At 43.0% G+C, this 22,044-nt stretch overlaps 1 protein-coding gene across 5 annotated transcripts in view; it reads left to right on the forward strand.

Annotated features, from left to right (window-relative positions):
• MYO1B (myosin IB) overlaps positions 1–22,044 on the forward strand; it is a 187,243-nt gene that overhangs the window by 17,724 nt on the left and 147,475 nt on the right. For 2 of the 5 annotated variants that reach the window (XM_020892734.2, XM_020892735.2), the window contains exons 1-2: positions 1,456–1,625; positions 13,959–14,102. In XM_020892734.2, coding sequence (XP_020748393.2) covers positions 13,968–14,102 — 135 coding nt within the window. In that variant the 5' untranslated portion in view covers positions 1,456–1,625; positions 13,959–13,967. Of the gene's footprint in view, positions 1–1,455; positions 1,626–12,264; positions 12,377–13,958; positions 14,103–22,044 lie in introns of those variants that run through there. The other 3 variants (XM_020892736.2, XM_070458469.1, XM_070458468.1) reach the window with 3 other exon arrangements.

Below are 22,044 nucleotides of genomic sequence, written 5' to 3' on the forward strand. Positions count from 1 at the left end.
TCTTGTTTCATTTCTATTAGTTCTACCCTGGTTCTTCTTCCTGACTTCTAGATTCATGCCCCAGCTGAATTTCCTGCTGCTAGCTTGTACAGTGCATTTATGCAAGTAGAAAAAGGTGTCCTTTAGGGCAGTCACAGCACCTCAGGACCTTGACTTGATGTCAGTCCCCACATTACCCCTTGGCTGGCCCAGTTTTATGCAGTGCTTGAACTGCACAGAGCAGTCCCACTTCCTGCTTCTACTCACTCCCCCAACAAATTCAGATTATTTCCTGATCAAATTTCAAATTTTTGTTGTCTCCATGTCTGCTCAAAAATTTTTGATGACTTCCCATCACCTCTAACGGCTGTCCTCAACTTCATTTTCCATCCGACGATCACCAGTGGCTGCCAGTCAAACTTGTTGCGCCCTGGATGCACTGATACCAGTAATGACTGCAGGAGGCAGGCTGTGTGATGCCCCCTCCCCTCTCCCCTGCCTCCCCCCCACTTCAGCCCTGCCCCAGCTCTTCTTTCCTCCCAGCCTCACGGCCCCGCAGGACGTGAGATTAGCTGTCTCCTGCTGCTGTTCTGTCTAGACACCATCTTCTGAATAGGTTTTGTACCTCTTGTTTAAGTTATTCTCTCTTGAATCACATCCTGAGTGCTCAGTTGCTTCAGTCGTGTCCGATTCTTTGAGACTCTATGGACGGTAGCCCACTAGGCTCCTCTGTCCATGGGGATTCTCCAGGCAAGAATACTGGAGTCGGTTGCCATGCCCTCCTCCAGGGGATCATCCTGACCCAGGGATGAAACCTGCATCTCTTAGGTCTGCTGCATTGGCAGGTGGGTTCTTTACCACTAGCGCCGCCTGGGAAGCCCCTAATCACATTCTAGTAATCATATCCTACTCATCCTCAAGAAGGATGGTCAGGTTTCACCTCTTCAGCCATCCTTCTGTGATTCTCCTAGACCATGAAAATAGTTCACCTTTGAACATAGATGGTAGTCTCTATATTCTTTTTATAGTGAATTATCAGCCTTATGTGAGCACTTGTTTTTTTTTTTAGATTTTTAAGAAAATTTTGATGTGGACCATATTTAAAGTCTTTGTTGAATTTGTTACAATTTTGCTTCTGTTTTATGTTTTTTTGGCTTGCTGGCCTTGCAAGCCATGTGGGTTTTTAGCTCTGCCCACCAGGGGTTGAGTCTGCCTGGCATTGGAAGGCAAAGTCTTAACCACTGGGCCGCCAGAGAAATCCTTGAGCACTTGTTTTATTTGTTGGATTGCTCCTAAGAATTTGTTTCACCCAGCTAGTTTGCCAGTGATGGGAAGCAGGGAAGGGTCTCTCATTCCTTGTTCTTCCAGTACCTTTGTGTCCTAGGGGCACAGGTCAGAACAGGAGGCTGTGATTGGAAGAGTCCAGCCTGGTTAATCATATAATGCAGTTCTGGGTGGAAGCTGAGGCTGTGTCTTCCTAGCCACAGGATATTGAACTACTTTCCCCCTCTTATCTGTTTGCAAAATATTTGGTGTACTTAGTGTGTTTTCCCTGTCACAACGAATGTTTGTCTCTCCCTTTCATATGAACTGAATGCTAAAGTGCTGGTTAAATTGGTGGAAAAAACAATGGAGAAGAAAAATTGGTAAGCAGTTTTAATTTCTAAACTCGGATGTCATAATTGTGTCATTTAAAGAGAACTCCGTAGTTTTTAGATCTACCTGCCTACCTACTTATCTAGCGAGAGACATGATTAAGGATAGAGTGTAAATTTAAGGTGTTTAGGCGTTTTGAGTTGATGTTCTACAATATTAAAATGTGGCAGTTTGAGAGTTGGTGCATTTGGTTTTAAATTCAGTAATGCTTCCAAAATGAGCAAAAGCTAGAAAAAAAGTTATTCCAGAAAATACTTCCAAATTCTAATCTGATTGCTAATTTTAGTCAATTTAGGTGAAGTAACCCCAGTGTAATTTAGCTATTTTCTTTAAAAATTCTTTTTCAGTGACAAAGTCATTTTGCCTTCTCAATTTACATATCAGTGTCATTTTGGTAACATGTTAGCTGTTTTTGTTTGATCAGTTCTCAACTAATAAACATTCATGAAGCCCTAACGTAAATGTATAAACATCTCTGTCTTTGATTAAATAGTGTGGATATGTAACTATCCACTAAAGTGGTTTAGTGGATAACTGCTTGAGGAAGCTTCTGAATTTTTATTATTCCAAAAATACTTTTTCTTAACCACAAGCACAGAGACATTACTGAAGAGGTAGTGTTGAGTGATGCATATTTTTCTTTTACTATAGTTTCTTTTTCTTTGATTCTTGTTAGAGTATAGTTGGTTTTATATAGATTTATTAATTTTTAATTTTAGATCCCTTTTTGCTTTCATAACTAGATACATTTGTTAAAACAGCCAGTGCCATTTTGCAGCTAAGAGTGTAGTTGTAAACAGAGAACACGGTCACGTGTGTCCCGATGTCTTTCCTGATGGTGATCCTGTGATTCTGTGCATTTCCTTCTGTGCTGTGTGTGGTTATTCCCTTTATATATATATATATATATATATATATATTTCTTTTTTTGGCTGGTGAGGTCAGAACAAAGAGAGCTGCGTTCCTTTATGTCTGAGTAAGTGTCATTGGGAAAGTTTTCTGTGGCCTGGCATTTTTGGTTTTTCACATTCTTTGTAATCAGACCCGTGATTGCTTACCCTGAAATGAAGGAAGTCAGTCTTTCCCAGTTGAGCTATTCATGCTGAGTCAGTAACGATGGGAGCTGGGACAGGACCTCAGGAGACGCTGCTTTCAGCCCCTCTGTGGGGAGACTGAGGCTCAGCATTGGCAGTGTACTGGGTCTCCCTGCGCTACTGCAAAGCTGTCTACAACATGGGACTCGGGGGATTCTTTCTGAGCCACTGTGGTGTTCGTTCCAACCTCTGGTCTGTTGCAGAATGCAACAGCTGATGTTTCCCGGAGAGATCCTTTGCTTCCTTACTGCAGAGAGTGCACTAAATTCAGTACACTTCCCTCCATTGTCACTGAAGAGAGCCTGGGTGACGCAAGGAGCCTTTTTTAAGGAAAGTAGTTTTGCTTTGGTGTACCCCAGGCTGTTTCATGTGAGTGTCTTTGTTCAGCCAAGTGTCCTCAAATATTGACATATAGGGACCCCCAAACTGCTGGGTACAAGAAACCCTACATGTGTGGCTCCCAGGTGCAAATCACTGTACTTTGAACTATAGGGGAACAGCTTGCGTGCTTGGATGGTCTGATCAAGTGTACAGAGAACAGAGAGAAGGACTCCAAACCATGTAAGCAAGGGGATGGGCTAGGGACAGGAGAGCTTGGGAGCAGGTATGAGTGTGTGGAACGAGACTGAGACCCTCTGATTAACAGGCCAGTTCATCTGGAAGGAAAGTTGGATTTCCCCTGGTGGCTGTGTTCTGTTTAATAACCACTGGTCGCATTTGGGGTCTGAGCACCAGCCAGGAACTAATCAGAGCTGTCAGGAGTGCCAGTTACACGTGAGCCCTTTTACCTTCACCTGGGGGTTCCAGGGTGTCAGGGTTGCCAATCTAAACACGTTGGACTTCTTGGAAATTTTTTTAATCCGTCTTGAGGGAACGGATTGAGAGGCTTATTGCTTATAATTTGCAGGTCCCAGTGCAGCTGAGTTTGTGTTTCTTACTATAACAGTGGTTTATAGTTTTTGGCTCCTTTGTCCCTCAGGAAGTCATAGGCCTTTTCAGACATTAGCTCATGAGTTCTCATAATGTCCAGTGTGAGTGGGACAGCACCACCATAGGTTCCCCCAAAGCCAGGACGGCTTGTCTTCCATTCCTGATGGGTACCGCGCTGAGGAAGGGGGTGGAGAAGAGGCGTGGGGGTGGTTTTCAGAACCAGTCTTGGGGGTGGGTGGCATTCTCTGAAGGCACCCTGCCCTTTGGCAGTTGTTCCTGCCATGACTCTGCAGAACTTCCTCCGGGAAGTGACGGTGGAGACAGTGCTGTTGGCTGCGTGCCTCCTCGGGGTACTGACCTCCATGGGATGCCCACTGCACCGGAGGCAATGCTCGAGGTTATTTACATGGACACACCAGCCCGGAGACCTCAGGGCCCAGCAGGGGAGAGGTTAGGAGAGGCAGGCACTAGGGAGGGAGAGAGCTGGCATCTGGTGACAGCCTCCTGGGAGTCGGGCTTTGCTTTCTCAAAAGAGAAGGAGACTGGATGTTGTCATCCCTGAGTTTGCAGATCAGAAACTCAAATTCCAGAGATGAATTTCCTTGGATGCAAGCCTGGGTCAGTGATTCAAAGCCTGTGATGTTCCATGTTGGGTGGATCAAAAGGGAATTCTCAGTCATGGTAAACTCTTGCTACTAAACTTGTGAAAAGTTACTCTTTCCCAAGTCAAACTTCTCTTTAAGAACTGTGGAGTATTCTGAAGTTTGATGACTTAGGAATTAGAGTGAAGGATGTGTGTGTAATATAATGAGTGTGAAAGCCTATACTCTTAGACCCATTAGAAAAGCTTCCTCTTCACCCTGGCTCTTCCAGAAACCAAATATGCAACATCTCCTGGGTCCATTTCTATCTCTGGTAAAATAAGGATTTGCCTGGGATCCTAAGAAATTTTGTTCATACATCAGAAGAGGTAGTTTGTAGTTTGTAATCCAAAACCTTCAATGTTGTCATAGCAGCCAGTTATTTTTGATTCAAAAGTCTTTCTAATTAGTCTTGATAATACAATTCATCATTTCCTTAGTGAGAAAAAAGCTTTGTTTTTAAATATCACATTATAAATTATAAAGTTCTGTTTAGATGCTATCTTTCAAATCCTTAATAACTGGACCGTGCCCGGGGTTGAGGATAGCCCAGCTCCTGGTTGACGGCTTTGGTTGATAAGGCCAGCCTTGCTATACCCAGACAGAAACAAACCTTGACATTGACACTGAGTGGTTCCTGGCCCGTCTCTGCCTATTCAGAGGTACCCTCTGGGGTGTGGATGCTTAGATACCCAGAAAGTTGCAATAATTGCCTTTTGCATTCACAGAGCTTTTTAAGATCTGGGTCTGGCTTTGTGGTTTATGGGCTTTTGTATGGTTTTAGCTGTTTGTTTTCATTCCCAGTTCAAATCTATTCCATTTTATCATTGCCTGATAACTTAATGTCCTTTGTACTATCCGTAGTTGGAGCTCAAGACAACAGTTACTATATGGAAACTGCCCAGTAGTTAGGCCTATTTCTTTCCTAAATCTAAGATGCTAACAAAAGGCCTTCCTACTAGCAGTCTATTAAATATCCTTAACAAAATGCTTTGAGAAAGATGGATAAAACCTCAGTATGTAGTGGCTTTAACAGTGGAAAACAGGATTGGAAAATCAGATAACTATGTGAGGTAAAGACATGAATCAGCATCCCATATACTATGAGCTTCTCTAAGGAGTGTGTTGATGGGAATGAAAATTGGTACCATCTGAGCCTTTTCACAAATGCACGTCATGGCCCATTTGCTTAGACTTGGGGGAGCCCTGCATAGCACCCTGTGTGGCCCACCCGCCTCTTCTCCTTTAAGAAGCACTCTGCTTGAGCAAATTGTCCTGAAGAATGCAGTTTTCATTCCACTTGCCCTTAACTTCATAAATACTGAGAAAGTGTTTGGCCTTCAGTTTCTAAGCCAGGTCTTTCTTATTCTTGGTGAACCTCATGAGGCTCTCTGGTAGGAAGGGTAGAGCTAATGGAAACAGCCCTGGAAGGAAGAATGGGCTGAGTCAGACCCACGTGCATCCATCCACCTATTCCACACACCAGCGCCCTGTGCACCCTCCCTTGGCCGGGCAGCAGGGGTCTTCACATGTGGGGAGCTCAGGCTTTCTCCAGGGGCCGGAGGAGACCAGCAAGCTGACAGCTGTGCTGGATGTGTAGGGCTTGCTCAGAGCACATTGCCTTTGGGGAAGGGCTGCTCCTACCGGTTTAAGTCAGTGGGGATTTATTTAAGAAAAGCAGCTCAGCTGATCCTGTGGAGCAAAGGCCCGAAGCTAGAACCACTTTTCTGTCTGTCCCAGGAGGGCCCTCATGTGAGGTTTGCCTTAAAGGGGTTGAGAGACTTGGTTAAGGAGCAGTGAGAATGAGGAGGAGGGCTGGAGTCCAATTGTGGAGTCATGTCCACTCTGATGAGGAAGTTTTTTTTACATTTGATAAAATGTACGTAACATATCATGACCATTTTAACCTTTTTAAATGTGCAGTTCAGTGGCATTGAGTATATTTACATTGTTGTGTAACCATCAGCACCATTGGTCATCTTCCCAAAGAGAAACCTTGTACTGGTTAAACAGCAACTTCCCTTTCCCTCCTCCTCCCTCAGCCCCTGGTAACCAGCGTCCTAGTTTCTGTCTTTATGGATTTGACTGCTCTCCTGCTGCTAAGTCACTTCGGTCGTGTCCGACTGCTCTAGGACCTCACATAAGTGGAGTCATGCAGTACTTGTCCTTTTGTGACTGACTTATTTCAGTTGGTCAAATGGTAAAGAATCAGCCTGCCATGCGGGAGATCCGGGTTCGATCCCTGGGTCAGGAAGATCCCCTGCAGAAGGGAATGGCAACCCACTCCAGTATTCTTGAGGCTTCCCTTGTCGCTCAGATGGTAAAGAATCTGCCTGCAGTATGGGAGAACTCTGCAATGCAGGGGACCTGGGTTCAATCCCTAGGTCAGGAAGACCCCCTGGAGGAGAAATTGGCAACCCACTCCAGTGTTCTTGCCTGAAGAGTTCCACGGACAGAGGAGCCTGGCAGGCTACCATCCGTGGGTTCACAAAAGAGTTGGACACGAATGAGCGACTAAGACTTTAACCGTTTCAGTAGCAAGATGTCCTCAGGTTTCATCTGTGCTATAACATGGGTCAAAATTTGCTTTTTTTCTTAAGGCTGAATGATATTCCATTGTTTGTCTGCCATATTTTGTGAATAATGCTGCTTTGAACATGAACATTTGAGTCCCTCCTTTCAAATTCTAAAGTAGAATTGCTGGGTCACATGGCAGTTCTCTGATATTTTTGAGCATCTCCTAAGGAATTTGAATATTAAAAGATGCTGGAGACTTATTGGAGAATTTAGGGCTTACCTGATCAATGGAGAAGGAAATGGCAACCCATTCTAGTATTCTTGCCTGGAGAATTCCATGGACAGAGGAGCCTGGTGGGCTACAGTCCATGGGGTCACAGAGAGTCAGATATGACTTGAGTGACTTCACTTACCTGATCAAACTGTGACTTAGAAAGGCAGCTTGGGTGGTGTGGCACATGGGTGGGGGAGGAGAGGCCTGGCAGAGGCAGTGGTGAAGACAACTTAGGAGGTTGCTGCTTTCAAGGGTGAGAAATGATGAAGGCTGAACTGGGGCAGTCCCAGTGGGGCAGGGTAGGAAGGGATGGAGCGGGAGTGATTAAGCTGATATAATCAAGGTGATACACTGTGTGGGGAGTTAGAGACAGGGAGAGGCCAAGGGCGAGGAAACTGGATCAGTTGTGACTGTGGAATTTAGGGGGAGTAAGATGGTTTCGTTTTTGTTTCTGGTCTTGTGGTGTGCGATGGTAGAAGAGATGTGAATGTGTACTGATATGTTAGAAACAGCCAGGTGGTAGAGATGACTGGCGGGCAGGCTGTTGATACTATGGTTTGCTAATTTGGGGGTGGAGAGATGGTAAAGAGGGGCTTGCTTGGTGAGTGAGAGGGTAAAGAATCCGCCTGCAATGTAGGAGACCTGGGTTCAGTTCCTGGTCTGGAAGATCCCCTGGAGAAGGGAATGGCTACCCACTCCAGTATTCTTGCCTGGAGAATTCCATGGACAGAGGAGCCTGGTGGGTTACAGATGATGGGGGTGCAAAGAGTCAGCCAGGATTGAGTGACTAAGCACACAGACAGAAGGTAAAGAACAGAGGGGCAGGTGGCCATCCAATTTGGCTGAATTTTAAAGTGTTGGATATTGTTGGTGTAACTCCAGAGTTTCATAGCTCCTATAGATCTATTTCACATTCCTACCTGAGGCAGAAATACATTGATCAATTTATAAAGCCAGAAATGATGGCCATTTCATTGGTTATAAAAATCAGGTTTTCTAGGGATTCTAATGTATCCAGAAGGATTTAAACTACAGCATGTGGCTGTTGGATTTGGCTTATATTCTTTTTGCTCATCTACATTTTCTGATTTCTTTTTTCCTTTAGTGAACTCATATTGCTTTTAATCATTAAGATGGTCATTTGACATTTCAAAAGTCACCTATTTTTTGTCTTGACTCTTACTGGACTGTGAGCTCCTGGGGGAGTGTATGGGACAAGAAAGTACCATAATTATTCAGAGAGTCCCTAGCACTTAACACAATGCCAGGGACCAACAGGGCTGAATAGTGTAAGCTGTGGTTGAACTGAATTGAATGGAAATTTAATCAGACTTTTCTCAAAGATGAGGTTGGTGCTATTTTGAAAGATCCAGGAAGGAAGTTTCAGGTTTTTTTAGCCCATTATGTTAGGTATTGAACCATGTCCTATAGACTTGGCCTCTCTTTTGCCTTTGTTTTGCTATCAGGATTTGCTGACTCTTATTTTATTCATGAAATCTTGCCACACTGGCCTTGTTTTCTTAGTTAAATGTGTTTCTCATGTTATCCTTAAAAGCATTAGCGATGTCTTTGGGAGCCAAATAGCTCAATTCTGTTTCCTGTCCTTTGTTGATAGTATTGTGTTTTTAGAGGAATGGATCAAAGTGGCTTGAAGCCACAGTCATTATTTTGCCTTCTGATTGGCTGGGAGGGAACCACCCAGCCCAGGATGGCAGCTGTGAGAATGTGCACTATTGAACAACTGAGTTGTCAACCATAAATTTGCATACTTGTCTTCCTTTTGTGTTTGTCTGAATGCCTGCCATGTGCCAGAGGCCGTGCACTGTGCCTTTGGGGAAATAAAGATGAATAAGGGTGACTCTTGACACCATGGAGCTGATTCTCCAGAAAAGGGGCTACAAAGCTTACAAGACTACGCATAAGGAGGTTAATGAGGGGAACTCGAGTCAAATAACAGTGGCTACTATGGTAAGAAGGCTCCCCGAAGGCTCTGCTTCTGATGTATATTATAATAGATGTATTTCAGACGTCCTCATTTACAGTTATCAGAGCAGTAGATAACCTGCTTTCATTAAGTTTTCCTGCAAGTGGCTTTTATAGCTTTGCTTAAGAAATTCCTTCACATTTAAAAATTTATGTATTATTTATATCATTTATTTATTTTTTTGGCCATACTGGGAGACTCGCAGGGTCTTAGTTCCCCCACAAGGGATTGAACCTGGGCCGCGGTAGTGAAAGTGTCATTAAGAGTCCTAAGCACTGGACTGCCAGGAAATTTCCATTATTTACTATTTTTTTAAGTTGAATGGCTCAGATGGTAAAGAAACTGCCTGGAATGCTGGAGAACCAGGTTCAATCCCTGGGTGGGAAGATCCCCTGGCGAATAGAATGGCAACACTCTGTAATGTTCTTGCCTGGAGGAATCCTTGGACAGAGGCGCCTGGTTGATGACATCCATGGGGTTGCAAAGAGTCAGACACGACTGACCCACTAACACTTTTTTTTCATAGTTGATTTACAATGTTGTGTTAGTTTCTGGTGTGCAAATGATTCAGTTTTATATGTTTTATATTCTTTTTCATATTCCTTTCCATTATGGTTTATTACAGGGTATTGAATATAATTTCCTGTACCATACAGTAGGACCTTGTTGTTTATCTGTTTTATGTAATACTAGCTTGTAGTCCAAGGTTTTTTCAAATTTAAAATTGTGTTCATAAATTAATGTTAATCCTTTTTAACCATTGCCCAGCTCAGCTCTGATTTGAGAATGTTCTTTCAGATTCTACAGTAAAACTTTCAACTTAAAAATACTCATTTGTTATCTGTGGCATTCTGAGGCTTTTGAGTAACATAGGAGACTAACAGATAATATATTTCAGCTTAAAATACATCTTAGTCATTAAATTACCAATTACTTTGGAATAAGTTTTAGTGTTGCTGTTTTGATGTCAATAGTAGAATGCCCATGCTCTTCATGAGGATCTACTGTATGGTTTGGCCATGTCTGTGTGGGGCTGTTGGCTTGGGGAATGCTGGTCTTGACATCCCTAGGCATAGAGAGCATGGTAGGTGACTTGTAATTTAAGTTTGGGGCTGGGTGGACTACTCATATATAAATGTTAGGTTATAGATGGCATTTTAAGATGCTGTGGGATGTTTATGTTTCATTCTTTTGGATTTTGAGGGATTTTTGAAATGGTGCTTTTCAGATTTTAAATGGCATTTTTATGCTGCAAAAGATGCCAGTAAATGAATTGATATACACTGCAATATAGGTAGTAAGTTTTTGAGATGAGAGTAAGTGGGGGAAGGAATGGTTGTGATAATATATTTTGTTTTTCTTGGATGGACAAACAGGTGAAAAGAGCTTGTGCAGCCATGGAGTCACCTGTTATCAGTTGGTGAGCTTCTGGCGGGGCTAAACCAGTGCCCTGAGGTGGAGGTCCTGCCTCCAGGTTCCCCAGTGGTCCTCTAAAGGCTCCGCCAGTCATTGTATTTTGTGGATTGCTTTCTCCAAGGTTGGGAGAAAAAGATTGGTTTCACACAATATTGAAGATCGAACAGTGGTTTAATACTTACAATGGGCACAGTACTTGGTGTTCAGATCAGTCAAGGATTTTGGTTGGGTGCAATGCAGAAAGGATGTAGAAGCTCACAGAATTGCTGAAAGGTCAGAGGACCAGGGAGGATACAGGCGGGAACGTCCGAATGACTGGGGGACTGGGCAGCGGGCTCCACAGCAGAAGCCAGGGCCCGGGAACCACCTGGTCTTCATGCCGCTGTCTGTCGTCATGTCCCGGGCCTCCTGGTCATAGAAGGATGTGATTGGCTGTGCATAAGCCATGTTCGGGCTTTCCAGGTTGCTCAGTGGGTGAAGTCTGCCTGCAATGCAGGAGATGGAGGAAACTGGTTTGATTCCTGGATCAGGAAGCTCCTCTGGAGGAGGGCATGGCATTCCACTCCAGCATTCTGGCCTGGAGAATCTCACGGACAGGGGAGGCTGGCGGGCTGCAGTTAAATAACCAGCGCCGAATCAGCTCTCGTGGCTGGGAGATGGAAATGTGTTCATTGTCACAGTCTAGATCACACGCTCTATTCCTGGACATGAGATAGAAGTGGCTTCCTTGGAACAACGTGCATTCCCCTGGGGGGCTCTTGGGAAGGGTTCAGGTGATGAACGTGTCTGCATCAAACACGAAATGTCCTCCGTGCTCTCCGTGTGTTCCCATGTGGATTCTTTTGATAGTTTATGGAAACCTTGAGTTAGCAGGTGATTCTGAAATTTGTTCCTATAGTCAGTGTTGCTCTTTCAGAGAAGAAACAAATCAGTTTCTTTTGGCTGAACGAAATATCTGGGCTAATTTTGTTGAGATGTCAGAGTGACCCAGCCAGGCCTGGAGAGGGTAGTCAGGGAAATCAATTCATTTGTTTGAAGATAGGAAGTATCTCTGTGCCATTTTATCAGAGTACCAGTTTCACCAGAATGAGAATGTGGGGGAGGGTATCAACTGTTTGCTCCCCCAGAGAACCTACATGCTAAAAAAAAAAAAATACTGATATGAAACAAAACTGTGCTGGCTGGACTAAGTGGATGTTGGTATCACCTTTTCAGTTGGTTTACTTTATTGTGGTATTTTGATTTGCGAAAGTTGTGTTTTCAGAGTTTTCCCCTTTTACCCACTGCCTATAGCAGCATTTGTTTTGCCCTTGCCCTTTGGATTGATTATAAAGTTGGGAAAGAAGTGTAAAAATTAGAACGCATGCTCTCACTTGAAACTCATATTTGAAAGATGGTGAAGCAGGTTTAATTACAGAGAAGCATTGGCTGCTTAATTACCTTACTGTTACTTGCCTTGAAACTGTTGTCTTTCTGTAGCTGTTTCCATAAATAGACTTTATATACAGGAATCTACCCTGGGGCAAAGAGTTCCCATTTGGCCTCTTCACTTAATTCAAATTGCTGGGTTGAGGTGGTTATTTTTGAAACTCTTCTCAGGTTGACTTCCCCCTTAATCCCTAAGCCTTCTTCCCTCATCTGCCAAATTACATGTAATGTATCGCTGCTAGATTGCTTTTGGCATTTCTCAAGTCTGAGAACTTGAAATTTGATTGAAATGTTAATTTATTGCAACAGAGTTTGGGCACTCAGGTTCCTATTTCTGAACAAGTCTCCGAGGACCTGGTGTGGGCCCAGCCCTCTCTCTGGCTTCTGTGCATCTCTGGAGCATGGCAGGTCCCCACCTCCACCTGGTTGATTTTGAAACAGCCTGGCCTAGTTCAAGGTATGTGAAACCGTTCTTGGTGCGACTGTTGTTGGGCTTTAGCAATATCTGGGGCTGTTTATTCCAGGTATAGTTGGCATGATATTGAAAAAGATTAACAAAGAAGTTAACTTTGGTTTTCTTCTTTCGATTATTTAATAGTTCCTCATTGGTTGCTTTTGTTTATCGGAGAGCCTTGCTGCTGGTTCTTAGTCTCTCTTTTTTGGCTTTTCAGTACACACTTAAACATTTTTTTTTTAATGTTGTTATTGTTCAGTCACTCCGTCATGTCTGGCTCTTTGCAACCCCATGGACTGCAGCACGCCAGGCTTCCCTGTCCTTCATCATCTCCTGGAGCTTGCTCAAACTTAAGTCCATCGAGTCAGTGATGCCACCCAACCACCTCGTCCTCTGTTGTCCCCTTCTCCTCCTGGCTTCAGTCTTTCCCAGCATCAGGGTCTTTTCCAACGAGTCAGCTCTTTGTATCAGGTGGTCAAAGTAGTGGAGCTTTAGTCTTCAGCATCAGTCCTTCCAATGACTATTCAGAGTTGGATTTCCTTTAGGATTAACTGGTTTGATCTCCTTGTTGTCCAAGGGACTCTCAAGAGTCTTCTCCAGTGCCACAGTTCAAAAGCATCAATTCTTCAGCGCTCAGCCTTCTTTACAGTCTAACTCTCACATCCATACCTGACTATTGGAAAAAACCAAAGCTTTGACTAGATGGACCTTTGTTGGCAAAGTAAGGTCTCTTTGCTCTTCTAGGAGTGTGTCTGTTGGAATGAGCATTAAGAATACTGAGGTCACTCTTGGCAGGTTATATTATATAGGCAACCTCTGATTTTCAAGTGGGGTGTATTCTTTTGTATATCAGTCAGTGTTGACTCCTGGAATGAAGTTTCTCCCCATAGGTATAGTATTATAAATGGTGATTTTGTACTTTTAACACATAAATGTGACACAGTCCTAACTAACCATAAGCAAAATCTCTTAACCTTTCTGAGCTTCCTTATCTTAAAATGGGTCTAATGATAACAGTTTACCTCATAGAATTGTGAGGATTCAATTAATTGATGTGCAGAAAGTTCTTGAGATAGCATCTGGTATATAGCAATTACTCATCATTTTAAACAAATTTTTTGGGGAAATGGCATATTGCCTTTCATCATGGAACACTGGGTGATACCATTTGGGGCAGCAGGTTTCTGTGGGTTCAGGTCTGACATTGGTGGGCAAGGGCTGGTGGAAAGGGGTGGGTTGGGTTGTCCTGCTGGTGTTTTGCAACTTCTGGTTGGGGAGAGGCGGTGATCTAAAAAGAAGGAGACGGCAATCTTGGCTACATGGTGGCTCTTTCAGTAGATGGACTTTGCTTGGGAAGGTGGTGACGGGGACTTCCAGCAGCTTGGCAGTGACTGCGGCCCTCCCCCAACCCCCCCGCACCCCCCAGTCTTCTGACGTAGGCTGGAGGGAGGGAGAGGTTACAACAATGGTAAGGCAAGTGAGGACCGTTTGGAACTAGCAGTGTTTCATTTCTTCATTGGTACCAAGGACCCATCTGAACCAGTCTTGCTCATTTAAATTGTTCCCTTCTCTCTCTTTCCTACAGCAAGAGACTATGGCCAAGATGGAGGTGAAAACATCACTGCTGGACAATATGATTGGAGTTGGAGATATGGTTCTTTTAGAACCTCTCAATGAGGACACTGTGATCGACAACCTCAAGAAGCGCTTTGACCACAATGAGATATATGTGAGTGTGCATGGAAGGTCATCTGTGGGGTTTAGACTTTGCATTTTATGGTGCAGAGTGGGCTTCGCTTCCTCAGACTCAGGGTATATGTTGATACCCTCAGGAAGAATTTTGTGTTTGCTCACTTGGTGTGTGAGTAATGTTGATGAGAGTTGCCTGAGTCTCTTCCCACACATGGTGTCTGCTGACCGGATGGAGTGTTGCGCTGGATGTTGAGGGTATTCAGAATCAAGTGGAAGACTCCATTCTGCCCTTTGAGGGACATAGGCTCAGGAGGAAGTTTGAAATCAAGAAGTCTCTTCTTAGATACTACATAAGATTAGTAGTCTAACCTTTGAGAAACCACTTATTGAAATGCAAGGCAGTCAACTGTCAAAAGAGAGAGAAACCTTCTTGACATTTGTAGTTAGTAGAGACAGGAGCAAATTACCAGCTGCAAATATGTGTTTGGTCCCTGGAGATTTGGGAATAGTCATATCCTGCTATACAAAAGTATCATGTCAGGCACAAGAATGAAAACAGAAATATATACAGTGATAGAAATTTTATGTTGTAAAAATTCTCTATGAAGCATTTCACAGTGTTACACTGTTGAGTTTTTAAAATATATTTAAAATATGAATGACAAATGCTTTTATGTGCAGCTTTCTGGGAATTTGCAGAAAGCATAGAAATTTGCATCTGCTCAGATAAGAGACATGGTGTTAACGAAACCGAGGAAATGGGGCAGTGCTGCCCTGTACCAGCAGCTGAGAAGGAAACCAGTGGATTGGGTAGAAGTACTTTTGGTAGATCCCACATCACCTTTGAGTTCTGTTTCTTCCACTTTATAGTATATCTGTGTCTAGATGTGAATTGGTTTATTGAGACATGCTTCATGTTTTCCTATTAGTGTGGAAACAATAGGAAGAAATATAAATAAAAAGAAGAGAACATAACTGATTTGTAACTTTTGTGGAACTAATATTTTAAAAATCATATGCAAAGCTATATTTTATGTCACATATAGTTTTCCTTTTCAGGTAGGCAGTCATGTTTCAAGGATAACTTTGGATAATTAATTTCTTAATGAAATAGGAGTCACCATCTGGGAATTGAACTTTTCATCTTTCTTGATTTGATTGTTAGAGATAGGGGGAGGTTGACAGTAACAACAATGAGATATGTGGGTACCGCTTTGGAATATTAATTGGGTAAGTGGCTACTAACCTGAGTTCAGAGATGCAGTTATGTAAACCGCGGGTTCAGGTGGACGAGGCATAAAACGCTGTTGCTGTGGAACAGGGGAGGTGTGCTCTGGTTGGGCATTGAGGCCCCGGTCATCTTTCCTCAGTCTATAGCAGTTCAGCTTTCAGGTGGGAAAACTTGAATGGTTCTGCAGCTTTAATTGAAAGTATGGTCTGATAGCAAATAAAAGACAGACTTTACACATTGGTCTTTCAGATGGAGATAGGAGAAATCAGTTATATCCCAACCTACGGCGGCTGATCGTTTTTCTTTTTGGCTCTGAGAAGCAGAATTGCCTTTCAGATGAATTGAGAATAGGATGGAGAGTAGAACATTACATGCATTCAAATACCTGATTTGTTGTGCCCACTAAAAATAAAACAATCTTCTTTTAAACAAAATGCCAAGTGTTAACATTCATGAGTTTTAGCAGACAAAATGTCTGGGTTTCAGCCTTACATACTTTTATTTTCTGACATATTTTAAGAATGTTCTTTCTGGTATAAAACAAAAGTAGAAAATTTCTTTCTGCTTCCAGATATTCATATAATTAATGTTTTCCATGATACTTTGGACCTATCATTTCCATGATCTTTGTGCCTTCATTCTGTAACTTTAAACACACATCATATTGGAGGCTTAGGCATTCTCTATTTTAAGCAAATAAGAAAACAAATGGCTTATAGGGTAATGTGTGTTGTATGACTTTTTTTAAGATGGGGGTATATGATATGTACATATGTTTGTATATTTGTTTGAATAAAAAGAAAGGCATGCTAGCTTTCAATTCAGTTCAGTTGCTCAATCATGTCGGACTTTGGGACCCCCATGCACTGCAGCACGCTAGGCCTCCCTGTCCATCACCAACTCCAGGAGCCTACTAACTCATGCCCATTGCACTGGTGATACCATCCAATCATCTCACCCTCTGCCATCCCCTTCTCCTCCTGCCCTCAATCTTTCCCAGCATCAGGGCCTTTCCCAGTGAGTCAGTTCTTCACATCAGGTGGCCAAAGTATTGGAGTTTCAGCTTCAGCATCAGTCCTTCTAATGAATATTCAGGACTGATTTCCTTTAGGATGGACTGGTTGGATCTCCTGCAGTCCAAGGGACTCTCAAGAGTCTTCTCCAGCAGCATAGTTCAAAACATCATTTCTTCGATGCTCAGCTTTCTTTATAGTCCAACTCTCACATCCCTACATGACTACTGGAAAAACCATACCTTTGACTAGACAGACCTTTGTTGGTACAGTAATATCTCTGCTTTTTAATATGCTGTCTATATTGGTCATAGCTTTTCTTGCAAGGAGTAAGCGTCTTTTAATTTCATGGCTGCAGTCACCATCTGCAGTGATTTTGGAGCCCAAAAAAGTAAAATCTGCCACTGTTTCCACTTTTTACTCATCTATTTGCCGTGAAGTGATGGGATCAGATGCCATAATCTTAGTTTTCTGAATGTTGAGCTTTAAGCCAGTGTATTCACTCTCCTCTTTCACTTTCATCAAGAGGTTCTTTAATTCTTCACTTTCTGCCATAAGGGTGGTGTTGTCTGCATATCTGAAGTTATTGATATTTCTCATGGCAATCTTAATTACAGCTTGTGCTTCATCCAGTCCAGCATTTCTCATGATGTACTCTGCATATAAGTTAAATAAACATGGTGACAGAATGGGAAAGACTAGAGATCTCTTCAAGAAAATTAGAGATACCAAGGGAACATTTCATGCAAAGATGGGCACACTTAAGGACAGAAATGGTATGGACTTAACAGAAGCAGAAGATATTAAGAAGAGGTGGCAAGAATACACAGAAGAACTATACAAAAAAGATCTTCATGACCCAGATAATCATGATGGTGTGATCACTCACCTAGAGCCAGACATCCTGGAATGTGAAGTCAAGTGGGCCTTAGAAAGCATCACTATGAACAAAGCTAGTGGAGGTGATGGAATTCCAGTTGAGCTATTTCAAATCCTGAAGGATGATGCTGTGAAAGTGCTGCACTCAATATGCCAGCAAATTTGGAAGACTCAACAGTGGCCACAGGACTGGAAAAGGTCAATTTTCATTCCAATCCCAAAGAAAGACAATGCCAAAGAATGTTCAAACTACCTTACAATTGCACTCATCTCACACGCTAGTAAAGTAATGCTCAAAATTCTCCAAACCAGGCTTTAGCAGTATGTGAACCGTGAACATCCAGATGTTCAAGCTGGTTTAGGAAAGGCAGAGGAACCAAAGATCAACCTGCTAACATCTGCTGGATCATTGAAAAAGAGAGTCCCAGAAAAACATCTATTTCTGCTTTATTGACTATGCCAAAGCCTTTGACCGTGTGTATCACAATAAACTGTGGAAAATTCTTAAAGAGATGGGAATACCAGACCACCTGACCTGCCTCTTGAGAAACCTATGTGTAGGTCAGAAAACAACAGTTAGAACTGGACATGGAGCAACAGACTGGTTCCAAATAGGAAAAGGAGTACATCAAGGCTGTGTATTGTCATCGTGCTTATCTAACTTATATGCAGAGTACACCATGAGACACGCTGGGCTGGAAGAAGCACAAGCTGGAATCAAGATTGCTGGGAGGAATATCAGTAACCTCAGATATACAGATGACACCACCCTTATGGCAGAAAGTGAAGAGGAACTAAAAAGCCTCTTGATGAAGGTGAAAGAGGAGAGTAAAAAAGTTGGCTTAAAACTCAGCATTCAGAAAACTAAGATCATGGCATCTGGTCCCATCACTTCATGGCAAATAGATGGGGAAAGAGTGGAAACAGTGTCAGACTTTATTTTTCTGGGCTCCAAAATCACTGCAGATGGTGACTGCAGCCATGAAGTTAAAAGACGATTACTCCTTGGAAGGAAAGTTGTGAGCAACCTAGACAGCATATTAAAAACTAGAGACATTACTTTGCCAACAAAGGTCCGTCTAGTCAAGGCTTTGGTTTTTCCAGTGGTCATGTACGGATGTGAGAGTTGGACTGTGAAGATAGCTGAGCGCCAAAGAATTGATGCTTTTGAACTGTGGTGTTGAAGACTCTTGAGAGTCCCTTGGACTGCAAGGAGGTCCAACCAGTCCATCCTAAAAGAGATCAGTCCTGGGTGTTCACTGGAAGGACTGATGCTGAAGCTGAAACTCCAATACTTTGGCCACCTCATGCGAAGAGTTGACTCATTGGAAAAGACCCTGATGCTGGATTGGGGGCAGGAGGAGAAGGAGACGACAGAGGATGAGATGGTTGGATGGCATCACCAACTCAATGGGCATGAGTTTGGGTAAACTCCAGGAGTTCGTGATGGACAGGGATGCCTGTCGTGCTGGGATTCATGGGGTCGTAAAGAGTCGGACACGATTGAGTGACTGAACTGAACTGAAGTGACGTATTCCTCTCCCTATTTGGAACCAGTCTGTTGTTCCATATCCAGTTCTAACTGTTGCTTCTTGACCTGCATAGAGATTTCTTTGTATATTTGTATGAATAAAGAGAAAGGCAGGCTAACTTTAGAACCATGCTAACTTTAGTGTGGGTGGGTTTAGGCATGCTGACTTTAGTTGGGGGAGGGGATGGGATACAGGGGCAGGGAACAGTTATTACTTTTTTATAGTCGTGTATTATAAAATTTGTTAAGTCAAGCATGTTTTCTTTTTGTAATTAACAAAAAATACGGGACAATAAATTTGATTATCTCACCTCTGTAACCCCACAAATTGTATATACCACCCTTGGGAAATCTGTTGCTTGGTCTTTATTCTGATAATATTTCTGCTTTGCTTTTGCTCATGGTTTGCTACAAAATTGTTTAGCCTGGTAGCAATGGCCAAGTTAATAACATGCAATATTTTACTATCTTGCATTTCACTTTGTTTTTTAATTCTTTCCCAGAAAGATATAGGTTTTTTCTTCTTTTTTTTAAAGTCCCTGTCGTAGTCACCTGGCTTTATTTCATTCTGTAAAAGTGTGTGATGGCCTTGGGTGATCCATCATGCAAACATATTGAACAGTCATTTGTTTGTTTATGCTGTGGTTGATAAGGGGGCCAATGAATGGAAGGCTGTGTGGCTCAGACTTCAGAATTCTGGCTCTGCTCAGAGCTTTTGCAGCTCTAGATCAGAGGACGTGCTCTTCCATCCTGCCATCCACCCTCCTTCTGCCACCACCCCATCTCCAGGTAAGAAATAGTCCCTTCCTTCACAGAGTTCTCACAGGATAAGAGTGATCCCCTCTCTAGAACATGTATAATCCCTAAGTGATCCTGTCAGGTAAACCTGGAGCTCTGGGTAGGCCATTGAGTCACACTTACTCTTCAATCCAAGTCACCACAGGTGACTGTGGCCAGGTGACCAGAAGGAGCTGAATGGCTTAAGAAAATGTTTACTCTGAGGTTTGGGGGAGGGTCAGCTTTTTCCCAAGTAGATGGGTTAACAGACTTGTGGGCACGGCTGGTGGGGGAAGGAGAGGGTGGAAGGAATTGAGAGAATAGCACTGAAACATATACGTTATCGTATGTAAAATTAGGTAGCCATTGGAAATTTGCTGTCTGATCCAGGAAGCTCAAATCTAGTGCTCTGTGACAACCTAGAGGGCTGGGAGGTGAAAGGGAGATTCAGGAGGGCGGGAACATATGTATACCTATGGCTGATTCATGTTGTTAGATGGCAGAAACTGACACAATATTTTAAACCAGTTATCCTCCAATTAGAAATAAATTTAAATTTAAAAAAAAGCAACAACAAAATAGGTGGATTGTGTGAAGGTAGATTAAAGAGTCTACTGAATACATCTCTCGATTTGTTAGGAAGAGGGGAGAGGGGTTGATGCTGACTCTGCTGTTGGCCCCTCACAGGCTTGGTGCCCGCGTGAAAGTCACTCAGTGTGTCGGACTCTTTGCGAGTCCATGGAGTATACAGCCCATGGAGTTCTCCAGGCAAGGAGACTGGAGTGCATAGCCTCTCCCTTGTCCGTGGGGTCTGCCCAATCCAGGGATCTGGGTCTCCCGCATTGCGGATGGTTTCTTTACCAGTTGAGCCAGAAGGGAAGCCCCACAGGCTTGGTTAGGGAATTCTGTAGTGAAGTGGCTTTATTGGTTGGTGGTGTTACCAGGCTGAAGGACACGCCCTGTGAGAAGCATTTATTATTGAAATTCTAAGCTTGAAGTGCACCCAGAGGCACACTTCTTAAGCTTTTTCTCCTGGCGAACTCCTCAAGGCAGGACAGAGTAAAGAGGGGCCCTGTTTACAGGAGGGTGTAGTTGAAGTCCATCAACTTTAGGGAAATTGTGTTGAAATCTTTGCTCCTGAAGTCATCTCAAGTTTTCTTTTATTCTGTGATGTATATGGTTTTGTTTTTGAATCTGCTATGCTTCTTGCAGCCCTCCTTTGAATAAGTGTTTTTGGTGCTGACAAGCACTTTGAGTTTGTTTTCTATCTGAATTGTCAGGATGGGGATCATCTAGCTGTCAAAGTCTGAATTAGTCCAGTTTTAGGATCTCATGTTCAACGAATTGTAGCTGTAAAAGGACTGCTTTGAAAGTCTTGATAAAAATTGTCTTGATCTTTAGAAACTGGTACTAGAATTAGGATCCTCATAAAAGTAGGATCTGGTATTTTATGAAAGATACTAATGCATGCTTCAGGATTATCTGTTCTTTGCTTTGAGCTGAGTTTACACACTAAGGCTGGAGTTGGTTTATCACTCTGTCTGTAGTCGGGCAGTCTCTAAATCTGAGACAGTTCCAGATATTGACGTGGTCCTTGTGGGAAATCTGTTCCACTGGAGAGGGAGGAGGATCAGGTGAGAGCAGGCAGAGGGCATGTTGGTCCTATGGGGTAACGTGTAGAATCAGAGACTGTTTGCTTTGATCCCTCACTCTTAGCAGAGTGTGGTGCAGGCTGGGCCCAGCTGCGGGGCAGGCCGCTGCTCCAGCGGTCGCTGTGGGCTCAGTCAGTGGTGGGGAAATGCTGGCTGTGACATTCCTGAGCCCTGCTCTGCCGTATTCTTTTCTGTCCTGTGTCAGGCCTTCTTCCGGCGCCCCGCCCCCGCCCTCAGCCAGATGGGAGAGGGGCAGGGTTTCGGGTGGACTAGTAATGCAGGAGACCCAGCCAGACGTGATGCTGTTTTTAGGGTGACTGGTCAGGACTGTGGTTCTGTTCAGGAACAGCAAAGGTGCAATTTAGGCAAGAACAAGGCCCAGGGCAAATTTGGAAACTAAAGAACCAAGGTGTCCATTCTCTGACAGGAAGTATTTTTGATGCTGACAAGTAGATTTAGTTTGTTTTCTATCTGATTGTCAGGTGGGGATCATCTAGATATAGAGGTTTGAATTAGTCCAATTTTAGGATCTTAAGTCAAACTAATTATAGATAAGATTGCTTTCAAAGTCTAGTAAAAATTGTCTTAATTTTTAGAAGTCAGTAGTAAGATTAGGATACCTGTAAGGATGAGATTCAGTGCTCTTATGAAAGATATTTAAATGTAATTATATTTGGTTTAAAATATTGCAAAGCAAGTGAAAGTAATCCTAGTTAACATTTATATATTTATTTGAAGTGTCAAAGTCACTTTTCATTTATGCACATGAAAATTCCTACCTCCTGAGGATAACATTTATTCTTGAGAATTTGGTATAAATGGTGTACTATTTTTCTCTTGCTGCAGAATAGATTGCCTCAGATTTAGTGACCTAAAACAATGTTCATTTATTATCT

The sequence above is a fragment of the Odocoileus virginianus genome, chromosome 30 (genome assembly GCF_023699985.2).
Source record: "Odocoileus virginianus isolate 20LAN1187 ecotype Illinois chromosome 30, Ovbor_1.2, whole genome shotgun sequence".
Taxonomy (NCBI): Eukaryota; Metazoa; Chordata; class Mammalia; order Artiodactyla; family Cervidae; genus Odocoileus; species Odocoileus virginianus.